The 22,762-nt window shown below is 38.9% G+C and overlaps 3 protein-coding genes across 4 annotated transcripts in view; all 3 read left to right on the forward strand.

Moving 5' to 3' along the window:
- Window positions 1-2,166, forward strand: part of tmem131l (transmembrane 131 like) — a 41,815-nt gene extending 39,649 nt beyond the window's left edge. For both annotated transcript variants that reach the window (XM_067585099.1, XM_067585101.1), the window contains exon 34: window positions 1,593-2,166. In XM_067585099.1, the coding sequence (XP_067441200.1) occupies window positions 1,593-1,901 (309 nt within the window). In that variant the 3' untranslated portion in view covers window positions 1,902-2,166. The remainder of the gene's footprint in view (window positions 1-1,592) is intronic.
- Window positions 2,167-8,035: 5,869 nt separating this feature from the next.
- On the forward strand, window positions 8,036-9,711 carry percc1 (proline and glutamate rich with coiled coil 1). The gene is made up of 2 exons (XM_067585111.1): window positions 8,036-8,674; window positions 8,780-9,711. The coding sequence occupies exon 2, from the start codon at window positions 8,795-8,797 to the stop codon at window positions 9,620-9,622; it is 828 nt and encodes a 275-aa protein (XP_067441212.1). The 5' UTR covers window positions 8,036-8,674; window positions 8,780-8,794; the 3' UTR covers window positions 9,623-9,711.
- A 3,301-nt stretch (window positions 9,712-13,012) lies between these two features.
- Window positions 13,013-19,449, forward strand: pdia2 (protein disulfide isomerase family A, member 2). Its single transcript, XM_067585110.1, has 11 exons — window positions 13,013-13,386; window positions 14,109-14,315; window positions 15,318-15,451; window positions 15,547-15,684; window positions 16,340-16,456; window positions 16,542-16,667; window positions 16,822-17,016; window positions 17,123-17,243; window positions 18,544-18,722; window positions 18,865-19,029; window positions 19,126-19,449. The coding sequence occupies exons 1-11, from the start codon at window positions 13,095-13,097 to the stop codon at window positions 19,180-19,182; spliced, it is 1,731 nt and encodes a 576-aa protein (XP_067441211.1). The 5' UTR covers window positions 13,013-13,094; the 3' UTR covers window positions 19,183-19,449.
- The last annotated feature ends 3,313 nt before the right edge of the window (window positions 19,450-22,762 follow it).

The following is a 22,762-nucleotide window of genomic DNA, read 5'->3' on the forward strand; positions in this document are numbered from 1 at the left end:
CCACGGTGACTCATGTACCATTTAGAGGAAGTTGTCAGCTCTTCTACTTTCATCACTTTCTGAGCAGAAATGAGGAACAAAAGCAGCTGGTTTAATGGACTCCGTCCTACTGAAAGTGGGTTTTTATAAACTTCTCTTTCTTTTGCGGCTTCTGCTTTTCGCACAGCTGTCATGAACCAGTGTTGCGTGAATTTCATGCACAGTTTTTAATGAGCCCAAACATGCAATAGTCAGCCAATATTGTTACAGATATAACAGTATTGGTTTGTTGAAGAGATGTCAGTACATACTTGTTTTTTCCGGCTCATTATGTGTATTTTATTTATTTTTCTTGGTAGTTATTATTCCAGCAAAGTTTACAGTGTCAGCATTTACTATATTTACTGTCATCTTGGACACTAAGTCTCAAAACCACTCATATATATATTAACTCTAGTATAAATCCGTCACTATTCTTTAATAACCAGATTTTCAGCTATTTTGTCAGAATTGTTTCATGTAAAATGTTTATCAGCTCATAAATTGTTATATGATCTTTCTAATCCAATGTAAGAGAGTAAAGATGTATTTATACTTTTTTCAAAACAAACATTTCAAAGTGCTTTACATTAAAAAAAAAACAAACAAGCAAGATAGTAACAACAAAACAGAAATAACGTCAAATTTTGATGTTTACAAAACAGCAAAACATCAGTTTAACAAAGCACATATATAATATAAGTGAGTTTTGAGAAGTTTTTTTTCTTTTTAACTTTCAGTTGAGCTGAATAATTAAATAACAAGAGATAAACTATTCCAGAGTTTAGGAGCAAAGACAGCAAATACTTAAAGAATAAAATTATATTATTATCAACCTTAACAATCCAGTATTGCTGTTGTTGCCATAAAATAACAATCAGTATAAATATATAATGACATTTTAAAATCAGACATCTGTCAGACTTTATGAGGAACTACATTTTATACTGTTGAGTTTAGTTTAGTTTACACTTAAATCACACACAACTACAAAGATTTCAAGGATGACACATTAAATCTAAGACTTATTTCTATTGTGGTTCTTACATTTCTATATTAAAACGTGACATTTAGTCTAGATAATGCATGTTTTTATTTAGCAAAATACTCCTTGGACCCTTGAATGATTATGTCAGGATGCCAAGAGCTAAATATTGGATCCAGCTGAAATATTTCATGAAGAGATCACCCTTTTTTTAAGATGATTTTTGTAGTGTTTTTGCCTGTGACAATGTAGATATAGACAGGAAAGATGGGCAGAGAGAGAGAGCGGTATGAAGTGTCTTTACTAGAGCGGAAAGGTCATTTTATTTTAGCTGAAACGGAGAGACGAGATTAAAACGCTGAGTGGCACGACAGTCAGGTCATCACTGCAGGGAGCAAACAGCCAAATTGCAGATGGTAGCAGAGCACAGTGACAGGTAAGGTTAGAAAATGTCACGGAAGTCGAGTACTGAGACACAACTGAGCTTTTAAAGCGGAAGAAATAATAAAAAAAACAACTTTGAAGCACATAAACCAGCTACAGTCGCTGTGACGTTAACAGCTAATATTATCTCTCTCTGCCCTCACAGCCATACTTCTCGGGCACCCGCAGCCTCTCTCCCATGTCCAGTCTGTTCGGATCCATCTGGACACCGCAGAGCGAGCCCTACCAGAGCCACTTCCAACCTGAGCGATCAGCCCCGATGTCTCCCGTGTCCCCCATCACCCCTCCTCATTCTCCCTTCAGCCGGGAGCCGGAGGGGACCTGCGGACCGATCCAGTACTCCAGCTTCAACCCGTTCGGCCCGCACATGAACCTGGACATATGGAACTCTTCTTCCAACCGCAGCTCCAACTCACAGCTCTCCAACGACTCCGGCTACTGTGGAGATGTTTAAAAATAAAAAAATATAAAATACAAAGAAATGGCAGACCTTAACAATAATTGCAAACATATAAAACAATGATATGTAAAAGAAAGGAAATAAAAATGAATGTTCTTTTATCATTAATGGGGAAAATGTGAATATTCCTTTTCTTTTATGTTCCCATTTTCAAATGTTAAATGTTGTGAAAAGTTAAGCATTTGTTGTATATTTTTCTAGATGTTTTGCAGTTTTGATCATAGAAAATTAAAAAAAAAAAGGTTTTGTACTTGAACAATCTGAGTCTTTTTTTAATCACATAATGTACATTTTTTACTCGTGTCTGTCTACCTGCCCGTCTTTCTTTCTTCTACACCTGCCCTCTTAAATTTGATCATTTGACTCACAGTCAGAGCCCCTGAACCCAGCCGTCACTTGTCATATTTGTTTTATCATCTGCTTCATTTTACACACAACCACAAGTTAAAAGCTTAAGTTGAAATATATGAGAACAAGCATTTCTCAAAGAGCAGTGTCACCAGACTAAGCAGCTGGTAGCTTGAACCTCCCATATAAGGAAGACCTCTGCATTGGTAAGAAGTTCCCCTATTTAGCATTTATAAGCAGTATATAAACTATTTACAAATGGTTTATAACATACAATATTGTAGTTGTAATTAGATGTTTATTAATGTATTTGACAACAACTATAACTCCTGTTAATTATTAATATCTCTTTATAGGATGAGTTATAATTTATTAACACTGAAAATGTCCATATATATCCTTATAACATTACAGTGTTATAAACCCTTTAAATGTTTGTATACTGCCTATAAATGCTAAATACGGTACTTTGAAGTGTCACCGCTGACTTTCTCTAAACTACATATCGACCACAATCTACATATGAAATATGAGCCTCAACTGTCAACAGAAATGCGTCACAGGTAACATTATCAACATCATCACATTGTCCCATTCCTCATTTAGTGTTTTGAGCGCTCGCAGCCTCCTGCATTTTACACACATCAGGAAACAGGTTCAATAAAGAATGATCAGCTTTGATGCAGTGGAGGCAGAGATGTCCTGACTTTTAGTCCCAATAAGGGTTCAGGCTCCGAAACGTCTGACATAACCCTGATGACAACATAACCCTAATGACATCATTAGGGTTATTTCTTCAGGCTTTTGAAAGCTCTGTAGAGCCACAAAAGACATTTTACAGATGTTTTTACATTGACAGGCTGAGTGGTTCACTACTATGACAAGTGATGATCCCTTTAAGAGGTTGTAATAGTTAAATACTTCAGGTTTAGAATGAATATTTCAACAATTTAAGCAGTAAAGTTTATCTTTTCATGGAAAACTGTCTATTTGTTCTGAACATATCTTGTTATCAGTCTGAAATATGTTTGTAAAACATCTTCAAACATCTTTCTTGTTCAGGTTCTGACATCTGTGAAACCTAATTGAACCTGAACCCTGTGATTTCTGCCTCCCAGAGACTCACATCACAGTAAAATGAACCTTTTAAAATGTATATTTGTTGAATTATAAAAACGTATGTTTTGGCATTTTTTATTTTTTTGTTGTTTTCATAATTCTCTCTGTACACTATGTTCAGTTCTTAATATCTACTGATATTTTTCGTCTGGCTTGGAGATGTGTACCAATCCTGTGGTTACACTGATGGGAGGGACTTTAATGACACAAGTGTTTCTGATACTTCTTTACAAGAAGAAGAGCCACTTTGGCCTGGAAAAGTTGAACATCTACTGTAATAAGATATAAATTTTAAAGAGAGAGTTCTGTAGTATAATTTGTCCTCAGGAGGCAGAAATTTGTACCTGATAAAGACACCAACTTGAAAAGGTCAAAAGGTTTCCAAATTCACTCAAAGTCTTCCTTTAGGCTGACGTGGGTTTAGTGTTCTGCTGAGTCAGAGAGGGCTGGTTACAACTCTAATATTTCAATACTTTTTACTGATTGTCGATTATTTTCTCCATTAAACGATTAGTTGTTTGGTTTATAAAATGTCTATCACTGTTTCCAAAAGCCAGGGATGCAAACTAAAACTAAAAACCCAAAGATATTCAATTTACTATCACAGACGACTAAAGGAACCAGAAAATATTCACATTTAAGAAGCTGGAACCATTTGCTGATTAATTTTCTGTTGATGAACTAATCGATTAACCGACTCATCGTTGCAGCTCTAACAGACAACTATTTGAGAGCAGTTGAGAGTTTTCATCTGGTTTGATAACTGAAGCAGATTCGTATGGTCTTTCAGCCACAATAGTGAAGAAAAGATCATCACGAATGCTTCAACCTGCTTGGTGAAGCTTTGTGTCGCCACCTGACAGGAGAAAAGGTTTTGGTCTGTTGCAGGTTCTGATCCACCTCAAGGACTCTCTGCTGTTAGTGAACTGTGAAACCAAAAAACTTTCCTGTTGTTAGTGAGGTTATTTTGTCTCAAAGCTCTGCCAAGAAGCTGGCATCCTATTTCTGTCACTCTGCTTACTAATGTGGCAGAATGAATAATGAGACACTGGGAAATCATTTGCAAACTAGGGAAAAAGAAAACTTATGACTCTACAGATAAAACTTTCTGTCATACTGAAGAGGAGCAAGAAACCAAAGACTCATCAAGATATTTTCACTTTGTTTTCAGTTCTGTTTTGGTTTGTGGAGTCTGGAGTGTGCTGTAAGTGTAATTATAAACTTATTCAGTGTTTAATTACAGATAATAAATTGTCAAATTTAAAAAAAAAGAATTGTTTCGGGTCCCAAACAAGGACCATTTCAAGGTCTTTGAAACCACTGATGTCCCTCCATACTACCATCTTCCAGCCCTCTTCTTCCTGTATCCTCTACTGGATGTAGTGTGAAAGCTGTCTGTGCTTATCTCTAAGTTGTTTGCCATTCCTCGAGACCTTTGTTGATCTCTCAAAGCTGGACTTTATGGGCGTTGGTGACAAGTCTTTCACTGATCTGGCCCTGAGCGAAATGATGTGTGATGGCAAAGGTGTTCTTTTTTAATCTTCGTACCATCAATATCAGCAGGAATCACCTGAACTCAATCAACAACCAGCTCTCCACCAAACTAGATAAGCTTAAAAACATCGACATGAGTGGAAATGTGTCTCATAGTACACCTGAGACTTTATACTTGCCACCAAATCTCCAATTCTTAAACCTTTCATCAATGCATTTAACAAAGGTGACAACTTGTCTGCCAATGAGTTTACAGATCTTGATCTAACAAACAACGACTTGACCGTGTTCAACATCGAACTACCTTTTATAAATCTCTGTGATCTGAGTAAAAACCCATACCCAAGGGTTAGGGGTTAGGGTTCGCTTATCAGTATTTTTATATAAACAATGGGTCAGATGACTGTGTTTAGTGACCCACAGAAAATTGTCATCTAACTCTTCAGTACCCCTCAGCTCTACAGAGCTTTTTAGCATCTTTGAGCTCATTGTTTCTGTTTTATTGTTTTGGTTAAATCTTGCTCTTATCAATATTATTTCCAGTAGCAGCAGGCTGCATGTTTTTAGCAAGAAGAGCTCTGATAAATCTACCAAGCAACAAAAAGACAGTGAGTGACTAGATGGTGAACTTAATGGAGCATTTAGCTACTAACGGGTTTGATGGAGACAAAAGCAGAATTAAAGGAGAGTGAATATTGGACTTACATTTTTAAATAGGCCAAAAATACGACTCCAAAGTAATAATAATAATGTTCCTCTGTGAATAAATAGGCAGCCGTTTGTTCAGCTGCCCCCAGTGGCCAAAAATCCATTAAAACTGCTTTAAAGTGAATTTATGTCAGTAAGTTCTTGAACATGTACTAATGTAGTGCCGAAATATGCAAACAGAGCAAATTAACTCATCTAAAAAATTCTTTAAAAGTGTTGCTGTTTAATGTAACACATGTTTAGTTTAGTTGAGTTTACAGCTAGTCATAACAAAAGTACATACAGACAAAATCACAGACAGCCCTAAATAGATGAAAGGTTATAATTGGAAGGTTCGTCTTCCTAAGTTCATTATTTAACAGAGATGTAACTATAGTTAAACTGTCTCAAGATCTGTGAGCAGTCGTTTTTAAAGGGCTGCGTAATAGAGATAATTTACTGTGTTGAAGTATAGAACATTTCCTGGGTAATTCATAGTACATATTCCCCATCATGTCAGACAGAATTTATAATCATTGATCAGTTCATTACATGTCTATAATATTTGTCTGCAGAGCTTGAATATGAAAGTGTACAAATATCTAAACTTATGATTATTTTGAATGTTTTTGTATTTCTGTTTGAAACTCAGCCTTCATATAAACAATCAACTATTAGTGTGTGTGTGTGTGTGTGTGTGTGTGTGTGTGTGTGTGTGTGTCCATGTGCTTCTGTGCCTAAAAGCGTGTGTAATTCATTGTCAGGCTCTTGAGAGCCGACATATTGCCACTATTGATCTTTAGCCCTAAAATCAACACAGAAGCCTGGATACTGATGACAGGCAGGCCAGGGGAGTCAGGGTGTCCTGATAACACAAACACACACACACACACACACACATTAATGCGCGACATGCACGTATAAACAGAAGCACATGCACATATGTACAGAGATACAGATGTCTATAAAAGTCAGTAAAATTTATTGAAGTGCTGGACTTAATCATCAGATCATTGCTGTCATGATTGACATGAGATAAACATGCACAAGTTGTCTTTACTCTGCGTTATGTACAATATAATAAACTATTTTAGTTACTTATTTTAAACAGTAATAAAATCTGAATCTTTCCAAATATCTGAAATATATCAGTTATATATAAGTATATCAGTACAAAATTAATAAAATAAATAAAACATAAGGCTCACTGAGAATGTGCAGATACAGAGTATGGTCACACTTTATTTTATTAAACCCAGAATTTTAACAATAGTTTCTGAGTGAGTTTCCTGGACAGATCAGTAATATGGTTTACTTTATAGCAGTAGTTACCAACCTGGGGGTCGGGACCCCTCCAAAGGGTCACAGGATGAATCTGAGGGATCCTGAGATGATTAACAAGTTAGGAAAGAATGAAAAAGCAAACATGAAAAAAAGTTTTCTCTTGTTTTTTTGTGAAATACTGAATTATTTTACCTCTCTTGGGCCTCAAACAATAACAGCATTTAAATGAAACTGAAGATCACTCTTTCGGTGGAAATGCCAACAACTCGTAGACGTCTGAAATGTAACAAAGGATCCCAGCTAGATGCTGTTTTTTGGTGAAGGTTCATAAGCCAAAAAGGTTGGGAAACACTGATTTATAGAGAAAACTGAGACTGTTAGGGGTCAGTTTATTTCATAAAACTCCACTTATTTTGGGTTTGTGGTTTGTAAAAGAAGAGTAATTTACTGGAAAGAACTGCTAAAATTTTAATGAGACCAAATTAAACTAAAGTAAATATTTATTTATCACCAGAATGTTTATTTTCCGACCTGCTGCGCAACATGTAAAAAACTCCTCATGCTGCACCAGAAATGATTGGAATTACTTAATTGAAAATGTAAAAATGGAAAACTTTCACTAATTAGCACCAAATGTCAATGTCTTTTACAGACAGTCCTGAAAATAATTCAAATTAGTTCCTTTCTATTAATTTATTTTCTCTCTAACTTTAAAGCTAGTTTCGTATCTTGTCTTTAATATCTTATGTAAAATCACGACAAATGACAACTACTGTACTGTAGGTCATTGAAGGCGTTCTACAAATAAACTTGTCTTGCTTAGAAAAGTTTACACACAAACACTTTGAACACAACACATAAGAGGAAACATGAAGAAGAAGAAGAATCAGAGACAACAAACATCTGCAGAATAAATACAGGAGCAGGTTTGATTTGGCACCGTTACAGACCAGTGAGCGTCTTTATTAATGTGATCTATTGGGACATTTAGACATAAAGCAATTCAAGTCATGTTTTTAGGAAACTAAGTGTGTGTTTAAAATTCTATATGATTCTAAACTAACCTTTTCTGACGGTGGGTTTTAGCCAAATAATGGTAACCTGCTCATTGGGAGCAGTTTTGGAAAGTTTTGATCTACTGTCATCCTGATGTTTGTCGTCCAGCATCATTTTTCAGAGTTTTCATTCTGCAAATCTCGAGTGAAGCCTCAGCTGAGCATACGATCACGTTCTTGAGGACAAAGATTGGCAGTTGGGGAGGTGGTTGACTCTTGTGAATCTGATGTCTCCTGATGCACCCCATTTAAAGAACATTTTAGTGCGTCATGTCTCGAGGAGAACTTGTGCTGCGTGTCAGTTTGGTGTCATTGGTGACGAGCGGAGGGCTGATGTGGGTGCAGAGTGTTCCCCTTTAGAAGTCAAAACAGCATATGATTTGATTTCATGCTCTTTTATCCTTTAACTAGCCAGATAACAGTGACGGAAAAAGCATCTATGTGTGTGTGTGTGTGTGTGCGTGTGTGTGTAACAACTCTCCATCATCCCCTAGCAGAGGATCCATTAGCCTTGGACCCCCTCCCCGGTTGCCCAGTGATAAAGTAAACAAAGTGTGTTTGACCAATCCGGCACGCAAATATTTGTACTGGAAGCTGCCTCGTTTGACGGGAGACACACACGCATGCAGCCGTGACCTGAGGTATATATACGGTGACAATCCTGACGGACCAGTACTACATATGCACACACACGTGATCCATCAATGACCCAGGCCAGACCTTCCCTTTGGACCTCGACACAGACTCACCTGAACCTGGTGGCTGATTGCAGTTCACTAGGTAATAAAACTTTTAACTTTTTCAACCAAATTCACCGTCTTTTCCTGTAAATGATCTTCTGTCCTCCTGGTTTTTCATCTTTTCTTTCATCCGTAATTGTTTCAGTGACAACAAGCCAACATGGCGGCCGGCGTCATCAGGAACTTCCTAGTCCAGGCCCCGGCTCTAGACTATTTCCCCTTGATTTTCCAGCACTCTCCATGCAAGGAGGACAAAGAAGAGAAGGCGGTGGAAAAGACAGAAGAGAGGGATGATGAAGAGGAAAGAGAAGAAGAAGACGAGGAGGATGAGGAGGATGAAGATGTTGCATCTGAAGCTCAGGAGGAAGAGGAGGAATGTTTAGAGGAGGTTTTTCTAAACCCGGCTCACTACGCTTTGGATGTGACCAAGCAGCTGCTGAGGTTCGCCGACCTCATCAGTCGTGACGTCCAGCGGTATTTTGGTCGCTGTCCGGGCGATCAAGAAGCTTGTGACATCTACAGCGACTCCGTCTCCGTCACAACCAGCGGACGTCTGCGTTACTATGACGACCTGCTGAGAATTGCGAGAGCAGGAAGTCCAGAAGAGCAAGAAAACGCCTTTGTGACTTGTGGAGGGGATCAAGGAGTGGCGGTTGCTAAGGGCAACAGTGGCTTGGGGCCCCTGGCCGAACTGTTCGACAACAGGGGCCCGAGTCAGGGCCGCTGCCGCCCGATGATAAAGAGGCATCTCCCGCTCAGTTTCTGGACCGAGCCGATCCCCTGCTGCTCTCTGATCAGTTACAACAGCGATACGCCTTCGCACAGTGACGCACACGCAGACGCTAACACACACATGCACTACAACGCGCTCCCACACCACAACACACTCGACGGCACGCAGCCTGACTTCAGTGACTTGCTGGCAAACTGGGACCCGAACCCGGAGCTGACTCACACACTGACGGAGAACACACACATGGAGCATTAAACACAACATCCTGCTGCCTGTACGATGAAACTTCATTCATGTAATTTACAGCTTTGATAATAAAAAGTAGAATAACAGGAACCAACCGATATGTGTTGTTCACAGTTTTCATTCATATATTGTTTGTTTTAAAGGCTCAGTTCACTCGAATTACAAACATTTTCTCACTATCAGAAATGGTAATTTATGTTTTCTTTGTTTTGAGATGCTGGAATGTAACTAAGTACATTTACTCAAGTACTGCACTTGGTCATATTTTTAGGTAATTGTACTTTACTTGAGTATTTTTGTTTTGTGCTACTTAATTCTTCTCCTCCACAACATTTCAGAGGAAAATATTGTGCTTTTTACTGCTCTACATTTATTTCACAGCTATAGTTACTTCTCAGATCAATATTTTATGCATAAAACATCAGTTTGTTATATATAAAATACATTGTTATAGATTATCTGTAACAATCCAACAGTGTGAAATGGTAAAATTAGCTCCACCTTTAACACCTAGTGACTCAGTATTAATATTCAAATAATATACAGTATGTACATGTGTGATAAATATAACACTCTAAATTGGACCATTTTGCATAATGTGTACTTTTACTTTTGATACTTTAAGTACATTTTGCAGACAATACTTATGTACTTTTACTTAAGTAACATTTTGAATGTAGGTCTTTTTTTTGTAAGTGAGTATTTTTTCATTGAGGTATTGCTACATTTACTTAAAGGACAGGTTGAAAAAACAGTCAGGTGCCCATATGAACACTGAAAGAGGTTTTCATAGATGTAATCATTCCTCCTGTTCATACTGGCTGTTAAAAGATCCCCTTTAAATGTGCTTTCAATCTAAGTGATGGGGGACAAAATCTGTGTGTCTGCACTGAAAAGACTGTAACATTGAAAGATATCTACTTGGACGTGACTGTAATGTAGTTTGTGGTGCTCGAAGTGTTGAAAATTACATTTGAAAAACTCATCAGCAGCCTGTCTTTCTCCATTACCCCCCGTTACTCTGAACACACTGAGTACAGCCTTCATTAAGTGAAAAAATAGTCCCTCTTAAACCTGTTTACAGAATGGTCTGCGGATTATTCAGAGTAATCGAGACACTATTTCCTGACACACTGCAAATAGATTTCCTTCTTATTGAGCTATTTTAATCTATAATTGAATCCTTAAAGGGGCACTCCACCAATTTTGTTTATTTAAATCAGTTCACTTGTCACTCAGCCGCTTGGGAAAACAGTTTAATAATAATGTCTCCTTTTGGTCCGGAAGAGAAAACAATCTCTGATTATGTCACAGTGATGTCATCAGGGTTACTTTGGGCTTGGAGGCTACTCGTTCTATTAACTGGGTTAAATTTGTACAGCTTTTTGAAAGATGTAGGTGTTTATCAGTAAAAACAAAATCTCTCTTCTGCTTACAGCTCATCTGAAAATCAGCTGCCAGGATTTCAGGAAACATGATCACATATCAACAATCCAGCCTTTCCTACTGTACACTATCTACCTGTTGCTCTTTTTTCTACTGATTACTTTTAAAGCCTCGCCACCAGTTTTATTTCTGATGTTTTATTGCTTTATATCCCCTTCCACCCTCCGAGATCCTCAGATGCCTTTCTCCTCATTGTTCTGAGGTCTAGACTTAGAGGGTTTTTCCATGGTTTACAGGTTAGTTGAGCCCGGTACAACAAGGTCAAATAAGTTGTTTACCTGTTGGAGGTGAGCCGAAAATGCATGAAGAGCCTGTTGTCTACAGCTCTTCTCTGGCTGTTTCTGCTTGTACTTTTCCTCCCTGCAGTATTTATTTAACTGATCCAATGACCAAATACCTCCAAAGAGCTCCATATCGTGTTGCGTAGACCTGTTTTCATGGAAGAATAGCACTGCTAACGAAGAAAAGACAATAAAGCCTTCACAGTTAGAGCTCCTAGACTTTGGAATGACTTACCTCAGAGATCAGGGCTGCTTTCTTCTTAAATCACTTTTAAAGAATAATTTCCTAAAAACCAGGCTGAAAATCGGTGTTTTGCTGCCCTCTCTGGTTGAAAGGTTCAAGCCTGTTTCACCTCTGATCACAGGTGTTTTCTCCTGAGATGTTGCAGCTGTAACCACAGCCAACAGTCATCTGTGCATCACTGCAGAAAGGTGATAAGTTAAACCACTTTTTGACTATTCTTTAATTAATGTCTCTTCCAAGTCCTCCAACTTTATGGAAAATCAATGAGTACCCCTTTAAAGTCTTGTATTACAATAAGTTCAAACAATATGTCTGAGCATTTCTTTAAAAAAAAAAAAAAAATTTTAAGGTGTTTTCTTAAATTAAGTTACATTTTTCTTCATCACAGCACCAAGTCATCTTTATTGTTTCCAGATATAAACACTAATTTCTTGATTCAGATGATTTCTTTTGGAATATATATAATATATTATAATATATTAATATTATAACTATAATATTTTCACCTGTTTCAAGAATATAAGAGACTAAAAACAAAGCATGTGAAAATTAGGAAGTAAAGACAGAAAATTACTTAATTTTACGCAATTTTTCAATAAAAGAAAAAATAAAAACCTACATTGCAGTGGGGCGGAGGTGGAAGAATCAGAGGTGGATATCGCAACACAGGAAACCAAAACTATCTATATGGCTACACAAAACTAGAGTGATAGAATAATGTGTTGTAATTTGGGTGAACTGACCCTTTAAACCACATTTAAAAAACATGAGACTGCTCCCTCCTGCGCCACCATCTACATGCTGATTCTGCTGACTAAATCTGACAGTTACATAATCACCTCAAAACGGCCCTCAAGTTGAATTTTAATGCTGCGACCGCTGAGCCAAACAGGCCAATTAGCTGCTGTTTTTGTTAAACGGCAAGGTGGGAAAAAAAGAGTAGAGAAGAGGCGGGAGCAGCGAAAGTGTTTGCTGTAGTTTAAGTAAACAGAAATTGCGAGATAAAAGACAAGAATGGAGAAGAGAGAGTCCACATGTTAATACACTGCTGTTACTTTTTTTAGGTAAATGAGGTGTCTGATAAGGCCCAGAGAGAGAGGAGGAAAAAAATTAAAGGAGCATATGCAGTACATGTTGCCATCTAGTAGGTGATGGATTCTCATTGGAAGATATATGAAAAGATGAAGAAATTAATTTAAAAAATTAATTAAAAAAAAGGGAGGAGAGAGAAAAAAGATGATGATGGTGTACATGTAAAGAGTCCTGAAGCCTTAACAGTCAATCAGCCAGTTTGTCCGATTCTGAATCTACAGGGCACCTTTTCATTGGTTTAGACTGGAAAAAGTCCCAACAGGCGTAACGTCTGATTGGATGAGCGGGAAGGCCAGTAGGATTTCGACACACACACTCTCCATCTTAGACACATAAAGGTACAAACTGTCTCAGTGACACATGTATCATTGGTGTCCATACCTGAGCGGAGGTACCAGAGCAGCACAGACACGCTGACATGAGGACGCGCACGCTTGTATCCATAGCTCTGCTGGGCCTGCTGCTGTGGGCCTCCTGCATCCAGGCCGACGACACAGACGATGACCCGCAGACAGAATCACAAGAAGACACATCAAAGGAAGAGACACCAGGAGAGTCGGTGGAGGAGGAGGACGACGACGATGAATCCGAAGAGGCGCCAAAGAAAGAGAAAACAACCGAGATAGAGGAAGAGAAAGATGTGATGGTTCTCCACATCTACAACTTTGCCAGAGCTCTCAGCGAGAACCAGTATTTATTGGTGGAGTTCTGTAAGTACCTCTGAATCATGCAGTTCTGTAAAACAAATAAATCTTATTGAACTCCTCTTGTGGCAGAAAAGAATATCATCATATCTGTTAGACTTGTTTATGTTACATTGTGTTGTTTTTTAGCACAAATATCATCAGATGACGACATATGTTGAGCCAAAATGTGCTGATAGGTGTCACATATGTGTACTTTCTCAAAGAAGACGTGCAGATGTGACATGCAGACAAAAACCAAGGTGAAAAATGAGCGTACAGCCATCAAGAACATTCTAAACAAAAGGCCCACTTTGGGAAAGCTACCTAACTTTTTCTCTAAGTACGAAAAGTCTCGTCTAAGTGCTTTCTGTTCTTCTTTCCCACGTGAGCACCGAGCGTTATCATACAAGTGTGCCTGCACATGGCCGCTCCTGTCCAGATGTTCTCTTGGTTCAACTCTCCCACAGATGAGCTCAGCAGTAGCAGAAGAGAGGTCATGACATGAAACGAGGAAAAGAGCTAAAGGGCATAACGGCCGAGCCCAACTGCCACTGTTGCTATCAGCAGCTTATTTCCATGTATATCTGTGAGCTGAGCTGCTAATAGTGACAAAAAACCTGTGGAGGTTATAAACCCCCCTTTGATATTCAGTCTCTCTTCTACATGCACTGCCAGAGCATGAAAGTACTTTTTTAGGGTTAGGGTCCTTTGCTGTATAAAGAGATAAACTGTGTGTGTGTGTGTAGATGCTCCATGGTGTGGCCACTGCAAGCAGCTGGAGCCTCTTTATGCCGAGGCTGCAGAGAAGCTGAAGAAGGAGGAACCAGCGATGGGTTTGGCCAAAGTGGACGCTACAGAGGAGAAGGAGCTGGCTGAGGAGTTTGACATCGGAAGCTTCCCTACTCTGAAACTGTTCATCAACGGAGACCGCGAGCATCCGGTCGATTTCACCGGTAAACACACACAAACAGACCAACACCCAAATTTTTAACTGTAGACTGCACTGGTTAACGTGTCCAAACTCCACATGTATGCCTACGTCATCATTAAGCCTGACTGTTAACCTGAACAGTCATGTTTGAGCCCAGACTGTGTTTACTTTACCTGTTCACTGTTTAACCTTTCCACCGTCTTTAACCATGCCTTAAGCTATTTAATTGAATCAACAGTTTTTCTATCTTTGACCAGTTTTGTTTTTTGTTTTTTTTACCTTTGCACTTTTCTTTTAACATCCTGTTAACAAAAAACAGTTTTACATTTCAGGAAATATCCCTATTTGTTTTCATTCCAAGAGTTAGATAAGAAGATTTATAGCACTCATTTTTAAAGAGCAGTATTTATCTTCTCATTGAACTCTTGGCAAGAAAGTGAATAAGAGTATTTCTATTACTTTAATCAGTAAAATGTAACTCTGATAGGCATATTTTTTAAATGTGGGACAGAGCCAGGCTAGCTGTTTCCCCACTGCTTCCAGTCTTAATGCCAAGCTAAGCTAACTGTCTCCTGGCTGTACTTTTATACTAAATACACAGACATGATGAAAGACAGGAATCTTCTCATTTAACTCTTGGAAAGAAAACAAAAAACCTTTAAAAACTGTCTGGTAGACGTGCACATCCAAACAACTTAAAAATAGGTGCTGGACCAAAGAAACAATGTACAAACTGTCCTTTAAATGCACCTGATCATAACATTAACATATCTGAGCTTAGTGTGTGTGTGTGTGTGTGTGTGTGTGTGTGTGTGTGTGTGTAATCTACAGTACATGTTTTGTGTTTGATGTGTCATCACTCGGCCCATGGTATTTGTCTGAATCAACATATTTTTGCATATTTTTTATAACCTGCTTGGTTTGAGAGACACTGTTACATTTGTTTTCCTTTTATCTTACATCTTGGTGCATCAAAGCACCTGAAATAACTTTTGTTTTGTTTGTGTTTGTGTGCGTTGCCCAGGTAAGAGGTCAGTAGAGGGAATAATCCAGTGGTTGAAGCGTCGTACAGGACCCGGTGCTTCAGTCCTCGACACTGCAGACTCTGCAGCTCAGTTCATCGATACCCATAATATCTCTGTTGTAGGATTCTTTGATGTACGTTTTTCTGTTGAATCTATCCAGCATCACGATTAAATCCTCTACACATATGTATTTAATGAGTAGTATCATACTCTTATTCTCTCCTATAGAGTCTTGAAAGTGAGGCTGCTAAGGTGTTCAAAGAGGTTGTGATGGATATGACTGACGTGGAGTTTGCCATGACAGCAACTCCTGAGGTTTTCCAAAAGTATGAAGTGAAAGACGACGCAGTGGTGCTCTTTAAAAAGGTATGAACATTAAATGATACTGACAGAGAGGCTGAGAGGCCAGTGTTTCATAGAAAGGCTGTGCAATGAGACAAGAGGCCTTAATGGTGATAACTCTGCTGCCATCTAGTGTCCAAATCTTCTCAGAGAGTATGTTTCATGTTTGAGGACCAAAGGTCATCACAAGGATGGAAATGTCAGGTGACGACATGAGTTTTTCTAACTTTTGTGATCAGTCTAAAAATTAGGACTAGTCTAGTTTAAGTTATGACTATAACATAACTGCTATATGTAGCAGGGGATTAAGTAGAAGATTAGGACCTGAACTAATGATTATTTTAATAATTAAATAATCTGTCAGTTGTTTTTTCAAATAATCAATTAACTGTTTAGTTTATAAAATGTCAAGAAACAAAGCAAATTGATTTGTCAATCCAACAGTTCAACACCAAAATATATTCAATTTCCAATGATATAAAACAAAACAAGCAGCAAATCTTCACATTTATGAAGCAAAAAATGTGACATTTCTGTTTGATGAATGACTTCAACGCTTGAGAGATTATCACAATCAGTCATTTAATTTTCTGTTGATTAATTGATTCAAACAATAGGGGGTTGAGGTCAAGGTCTGCCAGAGAATAGTGAAAAAAACTTGTGTGTGTGTGTTTGATAGTTTGATGACGGCAGAGCAGACTTCGCGTTGTCAGAAGAAGGGGAGTTGGACAAAAGCAATCTGACTGCCTTCATCAAGCAGAACAGTCTGGCGCTCATCATCCCGTTCAGTCAGAAGGTAAGTTAAATACACACACACACACACGATTAGAGATGTAATAACATAGAGATTATGTTATATGTGTGTGTGTTTGTGTGTTCAGACGGCAGATAAGATCTTCACCTCCAAAATCACCCTGCACAACCTGATGTTCATCAACTCCACCGTGGAGCGGCAGACAGCCCTGGTGGAGGAATTCAGGACTGTTGCCAAGGAGTTCAAGGGCAAGGTAACAGTCCAATGTGTGTGTGTGTGCATGTGTGTGTGTGTGTGTAGGAGACTGTGTCTTTGCAAGAAAGTCAGAGATAGACAAACGACATAAAACTTAATTTAACCTTTCTTGGTTTTTATGTCTTCTGTGTGTGTATTCATTTATTATGTAGATGCTGTTCATTACGATCGACGTGACAGAAGATCTGGCTCATGTGTTGACGTACTTCGGCGTGTCCGCGGATGAAGCCCCTACTGTACGCATCATCAACATGGAGACAGGGAAGAAATTCACCATCGCCGCCGGGGATCTCTCAACTAATTCACTGCGACAGCTGTGTCAGGAGGTCGTTGACGGCACTGCCAAGGTAACACACACACACACACACACACGCACTCACACTCAAACACATTTTTCATATTCAGCCGCACAGCAGCATTAAACCCAATAACTCAACTTGTTTTATGATGCAGCCCTACTATCGGACTCAGAAGATCCCGGAGGACTGGAATAAAGGCCCCGTCAAAGTACTGGTGGGAGAGAATTTTGAGTCTGTTGCTCTGGACCAGACCAAGAACGTCTTTGTGGAGTTTTGTAAGTCAGTCAGTCTGCACTGTAAAAAACTGCAATTCAGTGAAATCAACTGATGTTTTATCATTAAACTCAAATTTAAAGTGAAGTGAACTGGTTAAGTGTTCACTAACCCTTCAAAATTAAGTTTCTTAAAGTCCACCTTCACTCAAATATGTGTTTTGCTATACTTGTTCCTTCACTTGGATGTTTGAGCTTCACTGTTAAGAATGATGTATGTGCAGAATTTGACACTAGAAAGCTGTTTTCACATTCATCCGCTGAAGAGGGAAAGTTTCTTTTTGCTCAACTTAAATTGAAGTTAAGGCGTGAACATGTGAGCATAACTTGAGACATCCCAACTAGTTTGGGAGCTAATCATAGTCCTGCGGAAACTTGAAGCCATTGGTTCATATACACTGAGACATATTGTGTCCAGCAGTTGAAATTTAAATAAAAGATATTTGCATATTCTGTATTTTTCCATAAGGAGGAAGGAGGAAATGTTATTTTAAGAATTTTTAACAAAGTAGTTAAACAGACACAAATTATTACTCAAAGCAGAGCATTTTCATGTCTTAAAGCCTGTCTGGAGGGGATCTCGTTTAAACTATGTGTCTAAGATCGCTCCCTATTTGCTACCAAGTCCACAATTTTGTATATATACTGTATATAGTGCCCTCAAAAGAATCCCACAATGGAACAAAGGATTTAGCAACTCTGAGTTTTCAAAATGACATATTATATAATTTAATTGTCCACTAAGTTAGAAAAACTGTCTTCGGCTCATCTGGCAGCTCATTAAAACATAAACACACAGAATATAACAGCAACACTGACAGCATGAATACTCACAGTGTTAAAATACACAAAACAAAACAAAACAGATGTATAAATTAACATTCTGCAACATTTCACCTGTCAGTGATGCCACAAAATTGTGATGATTCATAAGTGTCAGAAATCTCAATTTATTGCTCATTATAGAGTAAACTAGTGTTTATTCTGTAGGGGAAACAGATAAGTGAATAAAGGATTTTGGACACAGCCATCGCAACCTTATGCTGCGTTTACATGATGCGGGAAATGCCAGTTTCCGACTTGAATACTGGTACTGCTCACACTATTTATTTTTAATGAAGTGACTTCATGCATGTAGGATGATCTACCCTTGTCAGAGTTTTAAAGCAACAGATAAACTTTCTTTTTAAGTTGAAATAAGTCAAAATGTTTTACAGTTTGGGCCTCAGAGACTCCATAGTTATATAGAGCAGTGACCCCCTTTCATCTTCTAACAGTGCTCTGTTTGTGTGTGTGTGTGTAGATGCTCCATGGTGTGGACACTGTAAGGAGCTGACTCCCATCTGGGAACAGCTGGGTGAAAAGTACGACGACCATGATGACATCATCATAGCCAAGATGGACGCCACAGCCAATGAGGTGGAGTCTATTGACATTCAAGGATTCCCCACGCTCAAATACTTCCCAGCTGGTGGCAAAGAGGTATACATACTTACACACACACACACACACACACACATCCAGCAACACAAGCTCTGCAGACAGACAAGATTTTTGTAAAGATCTTTTGATTATTTCTCCCGTTCGTCCTCTTTTATTCCCTTCCTTCTCTGTTGTCCTGCAGGTGGTCGACTACACTGGAAAAAGGGATCTGGAGACCATGTCAAAGTTCCTGGACGATGGAGGAGTGTTGCCCAAGGAGGAAAGTGATGAAGATGACGAAGATGATGAAGACGAGGACGATGACGACGCTGGGGACGCTGGAGATGATGATGATGATGAGAGCGAGGTTTGTATTTTTACTGCTACTTTATACTGTACATCCTCTCTTAAATATAAATCTGCTCCGCTCACCGCTCCCTCGTTATCCGTTCCTCTCTTTCAGGAGGCCGATGAGTCTTCAGAGGTACCGACCAACACAACATCTAAAGATGAGCTGTGATGTCACTTAGGTCTCCGGCCTATCAGGATCAATCTAGCATCTTCCAATTTTTCATAATAAAACTGATTTGAGTTATAAACATGAAGGTGTTGTGTATTTGTGACTGTTTTGAATAAGCTTTAAACTCTGTTTAGGTTTGTCTTAAGATTTGATTTGAAAATCTTGTTTAAAACATTTTATTCACATATGACTGATAAATATTTAATTTCTCTTTTCTGTATGTCTCATGAAGTAACAAATCAGTAAATAAATTTAATTTGCCATCTTCGACTGTGTTTCACTTTTTTCAGTGTGAAGAAAAACACCGAAAGTTATGTCATACCTTTATGAGTCAATGTGTTTATGAAGAGCGTCTAAATATGCCATGAAATTCAACATGACCAGAGTTTCGGCAGGTGGAAAAACAATGGAGCTAATCTGCTGAAAGACAGAAGGAAGCAGATGGACAGATAGAAGCAGTCGTGTTTCTCATTCCTAAGTGACGTCGTCAAGACAGTCAAAGGATTGAAGTGGTGGCCTGACCAAACATAGACATGTTGACAGATTCAGAGGAAACAACTGATAAATAAAGACCTCAGTGCCCAAACTGCCCAGATTATTTAATGAATAGTTAAGTGAAAAACAGGTAATTCAGTTGATTATCAGCATAAATACGTAGTTAGATAAGTAGACAAGTGGCAGAAAGAACATAAAAAGTAAAATTCAGACAGAGAGACAGACTGAGGACGAACATGAAACACTAGGAAGGTGAACTGGGAAAACACAGGGAAGATGGGAAGTATAGCTGACTTCCTAACAGTATCATCCCTCTATTGGGAGCCTCCAGGCGACCCACCAGGCTTGTCAGGATGGGACTGATGAAACCCCCTAATCAACTGAGAGTCCAGAATGAAAGATCTGGGAATCCAGAACCGCTCCTCAGAACCATATCCTTCCCAGTCAACCAGATATTGTAGTCCCCTGCCATGATGGCGCATATCCAGAAGCCGGCACACAGTGAAAGCTGGGTGGTCATCAATAAGCTGAGTGGCTGGAGAATCAGGATGATAAGTAAGGGTGAAGTTGAATCAACTGAGGAACAGAGCCCAACAAGCTTGGTGGGAGTTCAATCATTTTGCCAATTGAATGTAAGCTATGTTTTTATGGTCAGTCCAAACCACGAAAGTTTTTTCTGCCCCCTCCAGCCAGTGTCTCCGTTCTTCAAGAGCGAGTTTTACAGCCAAAAGTTCTCCATTTCGAGTGAACTGAGACGTAAGCTGGGAAACTTGACAAGAAAGTTCAGTTATTTGGTTGGTGTCAGAGAGTCCCTGGAGAAGTTGTTCATGTTGTCCCAGTAATACTCCTTGACGGGAGGCTGCTTGTAAAATTGTGGTTTTTGGGGCTGTGTCTGCTGGGTCCATGCTGGCCAGATTGCTGTGTTGCAACAGTTCAATTTAGGACCCGAATGGAAACACAAACCAGGCGACACAGGAATGGCTAAAGGGCAGTTTATTGTAGCTTGAATTGTAGACAGATCTGATGGCTTAGCTGAGTGTTCTTTGGGTTTGGATATGGCAAAGGGGGTTGGGAATGGCGGAGCGGAGCAGGCAGTGGTGCAGGGTGAAGGACTGAAGCAGGCAGAGGAGCTTAAGGCAAGGCAGAGCAGACAGGGATGAGGCTGATGTGGCAGGTATACTGGAAGCTGGCTTGGTGAACCGCATTGGTGACTGAATGATCTGGCAGAGTCTGGAGAGATGAACCGGGGCTTTATACTGCTATAGACTGTAGAGTTGATTAGCTGATCAGCTGCAGGTGCTCGGGTTGAATGGTGGGAAAGGTAAACCAGGAGGCCACACCCACCATACACCCACACACAAACACAGAGAGAGACAGAATAGGGGCAAACATGAAACACTAGAAAGAGGAAACAACAAGAAAACAAAGGGAAAAGGGGAAGTTTAGCTGACTTTCTAACAGATGTAGGAACATTAAAAACATAACATGATTAACAGTAAATAAAAAGACAATTAATACTGTAGGTGACGTTGAAATATAGTAAAGTTTCCGGGTAAAAGCAAAGATAAGATAAGTTAAACACAAATATTTCAAATAAAATGGAAAGGAAAATGAACATTTATTAAATAGAAGTCTTAAATGTGACAAATCATGAAGAATATGATAAGAAACAACCATACAACTAGATGTAACTACTTTTTTTGAACCAGTGTGCCAGTGTGCTGTACGTTTATAAAGCATATAGTTAATTAATTGTTTAGCTTTTCATACAAACAATTGTTTACCCAACAGTCATCCATGATATACTGTTAAATTCACAAGCTGAATTTTATTTCTTGGTAAATAGAATAATGTATACATATATGTATCAAGAAATATGTAAAATTCAGCAGATATCGCACATGTTATTATATTATTACTGTACTGCAAATAAAGTGCAACCAGAGAATGAGTTGGCATTCAGGAAACAGGAGTTCAGCGTAAACTCATCTGAGGTAAGCCAGTAAAGTGAGTGCGTTTGTGCAGTGGAAACAGGTAAAGAGGGCTGGTTTGCCGTCTGTGGGAAATAAAATGTTTCTAATTCCAGAGGAGAACAGGTTCAACAGGCTGTGATGTCACAACTGTCACAATCATGGTACGTGTTTCCTCCTGCCAGCCGAGCTTCCTCATTTGTCCAAGGTAAGACCACTGCTCTGATATCCCACGCATCCTTCTGTTTAATTAGTGACAGGAGACATACTACTCTTTGCTACTCGCGTACGGTATTTGGAGTTTGTGTATTTGGGGGGAGGCAGGTCTGTGCCTGTGTGGATCATATACCGGTGCTGCATGAATCTTGTTTACATAAGAGAAGAAGTCCCATGTGAGCTAGAATGACTTGGCTGCATTCAGCAGGTGTATTGTAATGGCTGACACAGTTGGTTTTAGGTGTCATATTGGCACAGAAGCACATCTTGGGAAGTGGAGTCGCATGATTGAGGATTATGTTCATTTAGTGTCACACACTGTGATGACACTATGTTAATTAGAGCTTACAGTAAGTGTTAAAACGGAGCATCTGATTTCTGTTAAGCTGGTAGTGGGTGTAAAAAGAGGTTCTCTCTTGATCTACTTTATTTGTGTTAATGTATGTAAAGTGCTCTGGATTTGACAGTTTTAATACAGTAAATAAGTCGAGACAAGGAGATGAAATTGCTGATATCTTTCAATGAATTGTTTAACTTTGAGAGCGGTTAATAATGCAGCATCAGTGTTTAAATGTTATACTGCAGTAAAGGAGAGAACCTCTACTCTGTCTTTGAACTTACTAAAATGCTGCAATGTGTTTTGGCACTCACTTTAAACCTCTGCTGCTTATTCATCAGTTCAGACTGATGAATACATAATGACCTAACAAGCATACATTATATCCTTTAATCTAAAGCAGTCGAGGGAAGAAATGATATGAGTAACTCTCACACCAACATCATATCTGGGAGACTGAGAGGTCTGATATGTTCACATTACTTACAACACTTAGAAATTATTGACTGATTTTTTTTATTTCTCGGTTTTCCTCCAGTGTCATCACACACTGGGCTGGTGT

This window comes from Thunnus thynnus, chromosome 3 (genome assembly GCF_963924715.1).
Source record: "Thunnus thynnus chromosome 3, fThuThy2.1, whole genome shotgun sequence".
Taxonomy (NCBI): domain Eukaryota; kingdom Metazoa; phylum Chordata; class Actinopteri; order Scombriformes; family Scombridae; genus Thunnus; species Thunnus thynnus.

What these genes read in the sequence shown, in the direction of transcription:
- pdia2 (XM_067585110.1), top strand. Translation starts at nt 13,095, where the DNA reads ATGAGGACGCGCACGCTTGTATCCATAGCTCTGCTGGGCCTGCTGCTG. An exon ending in GTATTTATTGGTGGAGTTCT is followed by an intron (nt 13,387 to 14,108) that starts GTAAGTACCTCT and finishes GTGTGTGTGTAG; the next exon opens with ATGCTCCATGGTGTGGCCAC. An exon ending in GCATCCGGTCGATTTCACCG is followed by an intron (nt 14,316 to 15,317) that starts GTAAACACACAC and finishes TGCGTTGCCCAG; the next exon opens with GTAAGAGGTCAGTAGAGGGA.
- percc1 (XM_067585111.1), top strand. Translation starts at nt 8,795, where the DNA reads ATGGCGGCCGGCGTCATCAGGAACTTCCTAGTCCAGGCCCCGGCTCTA.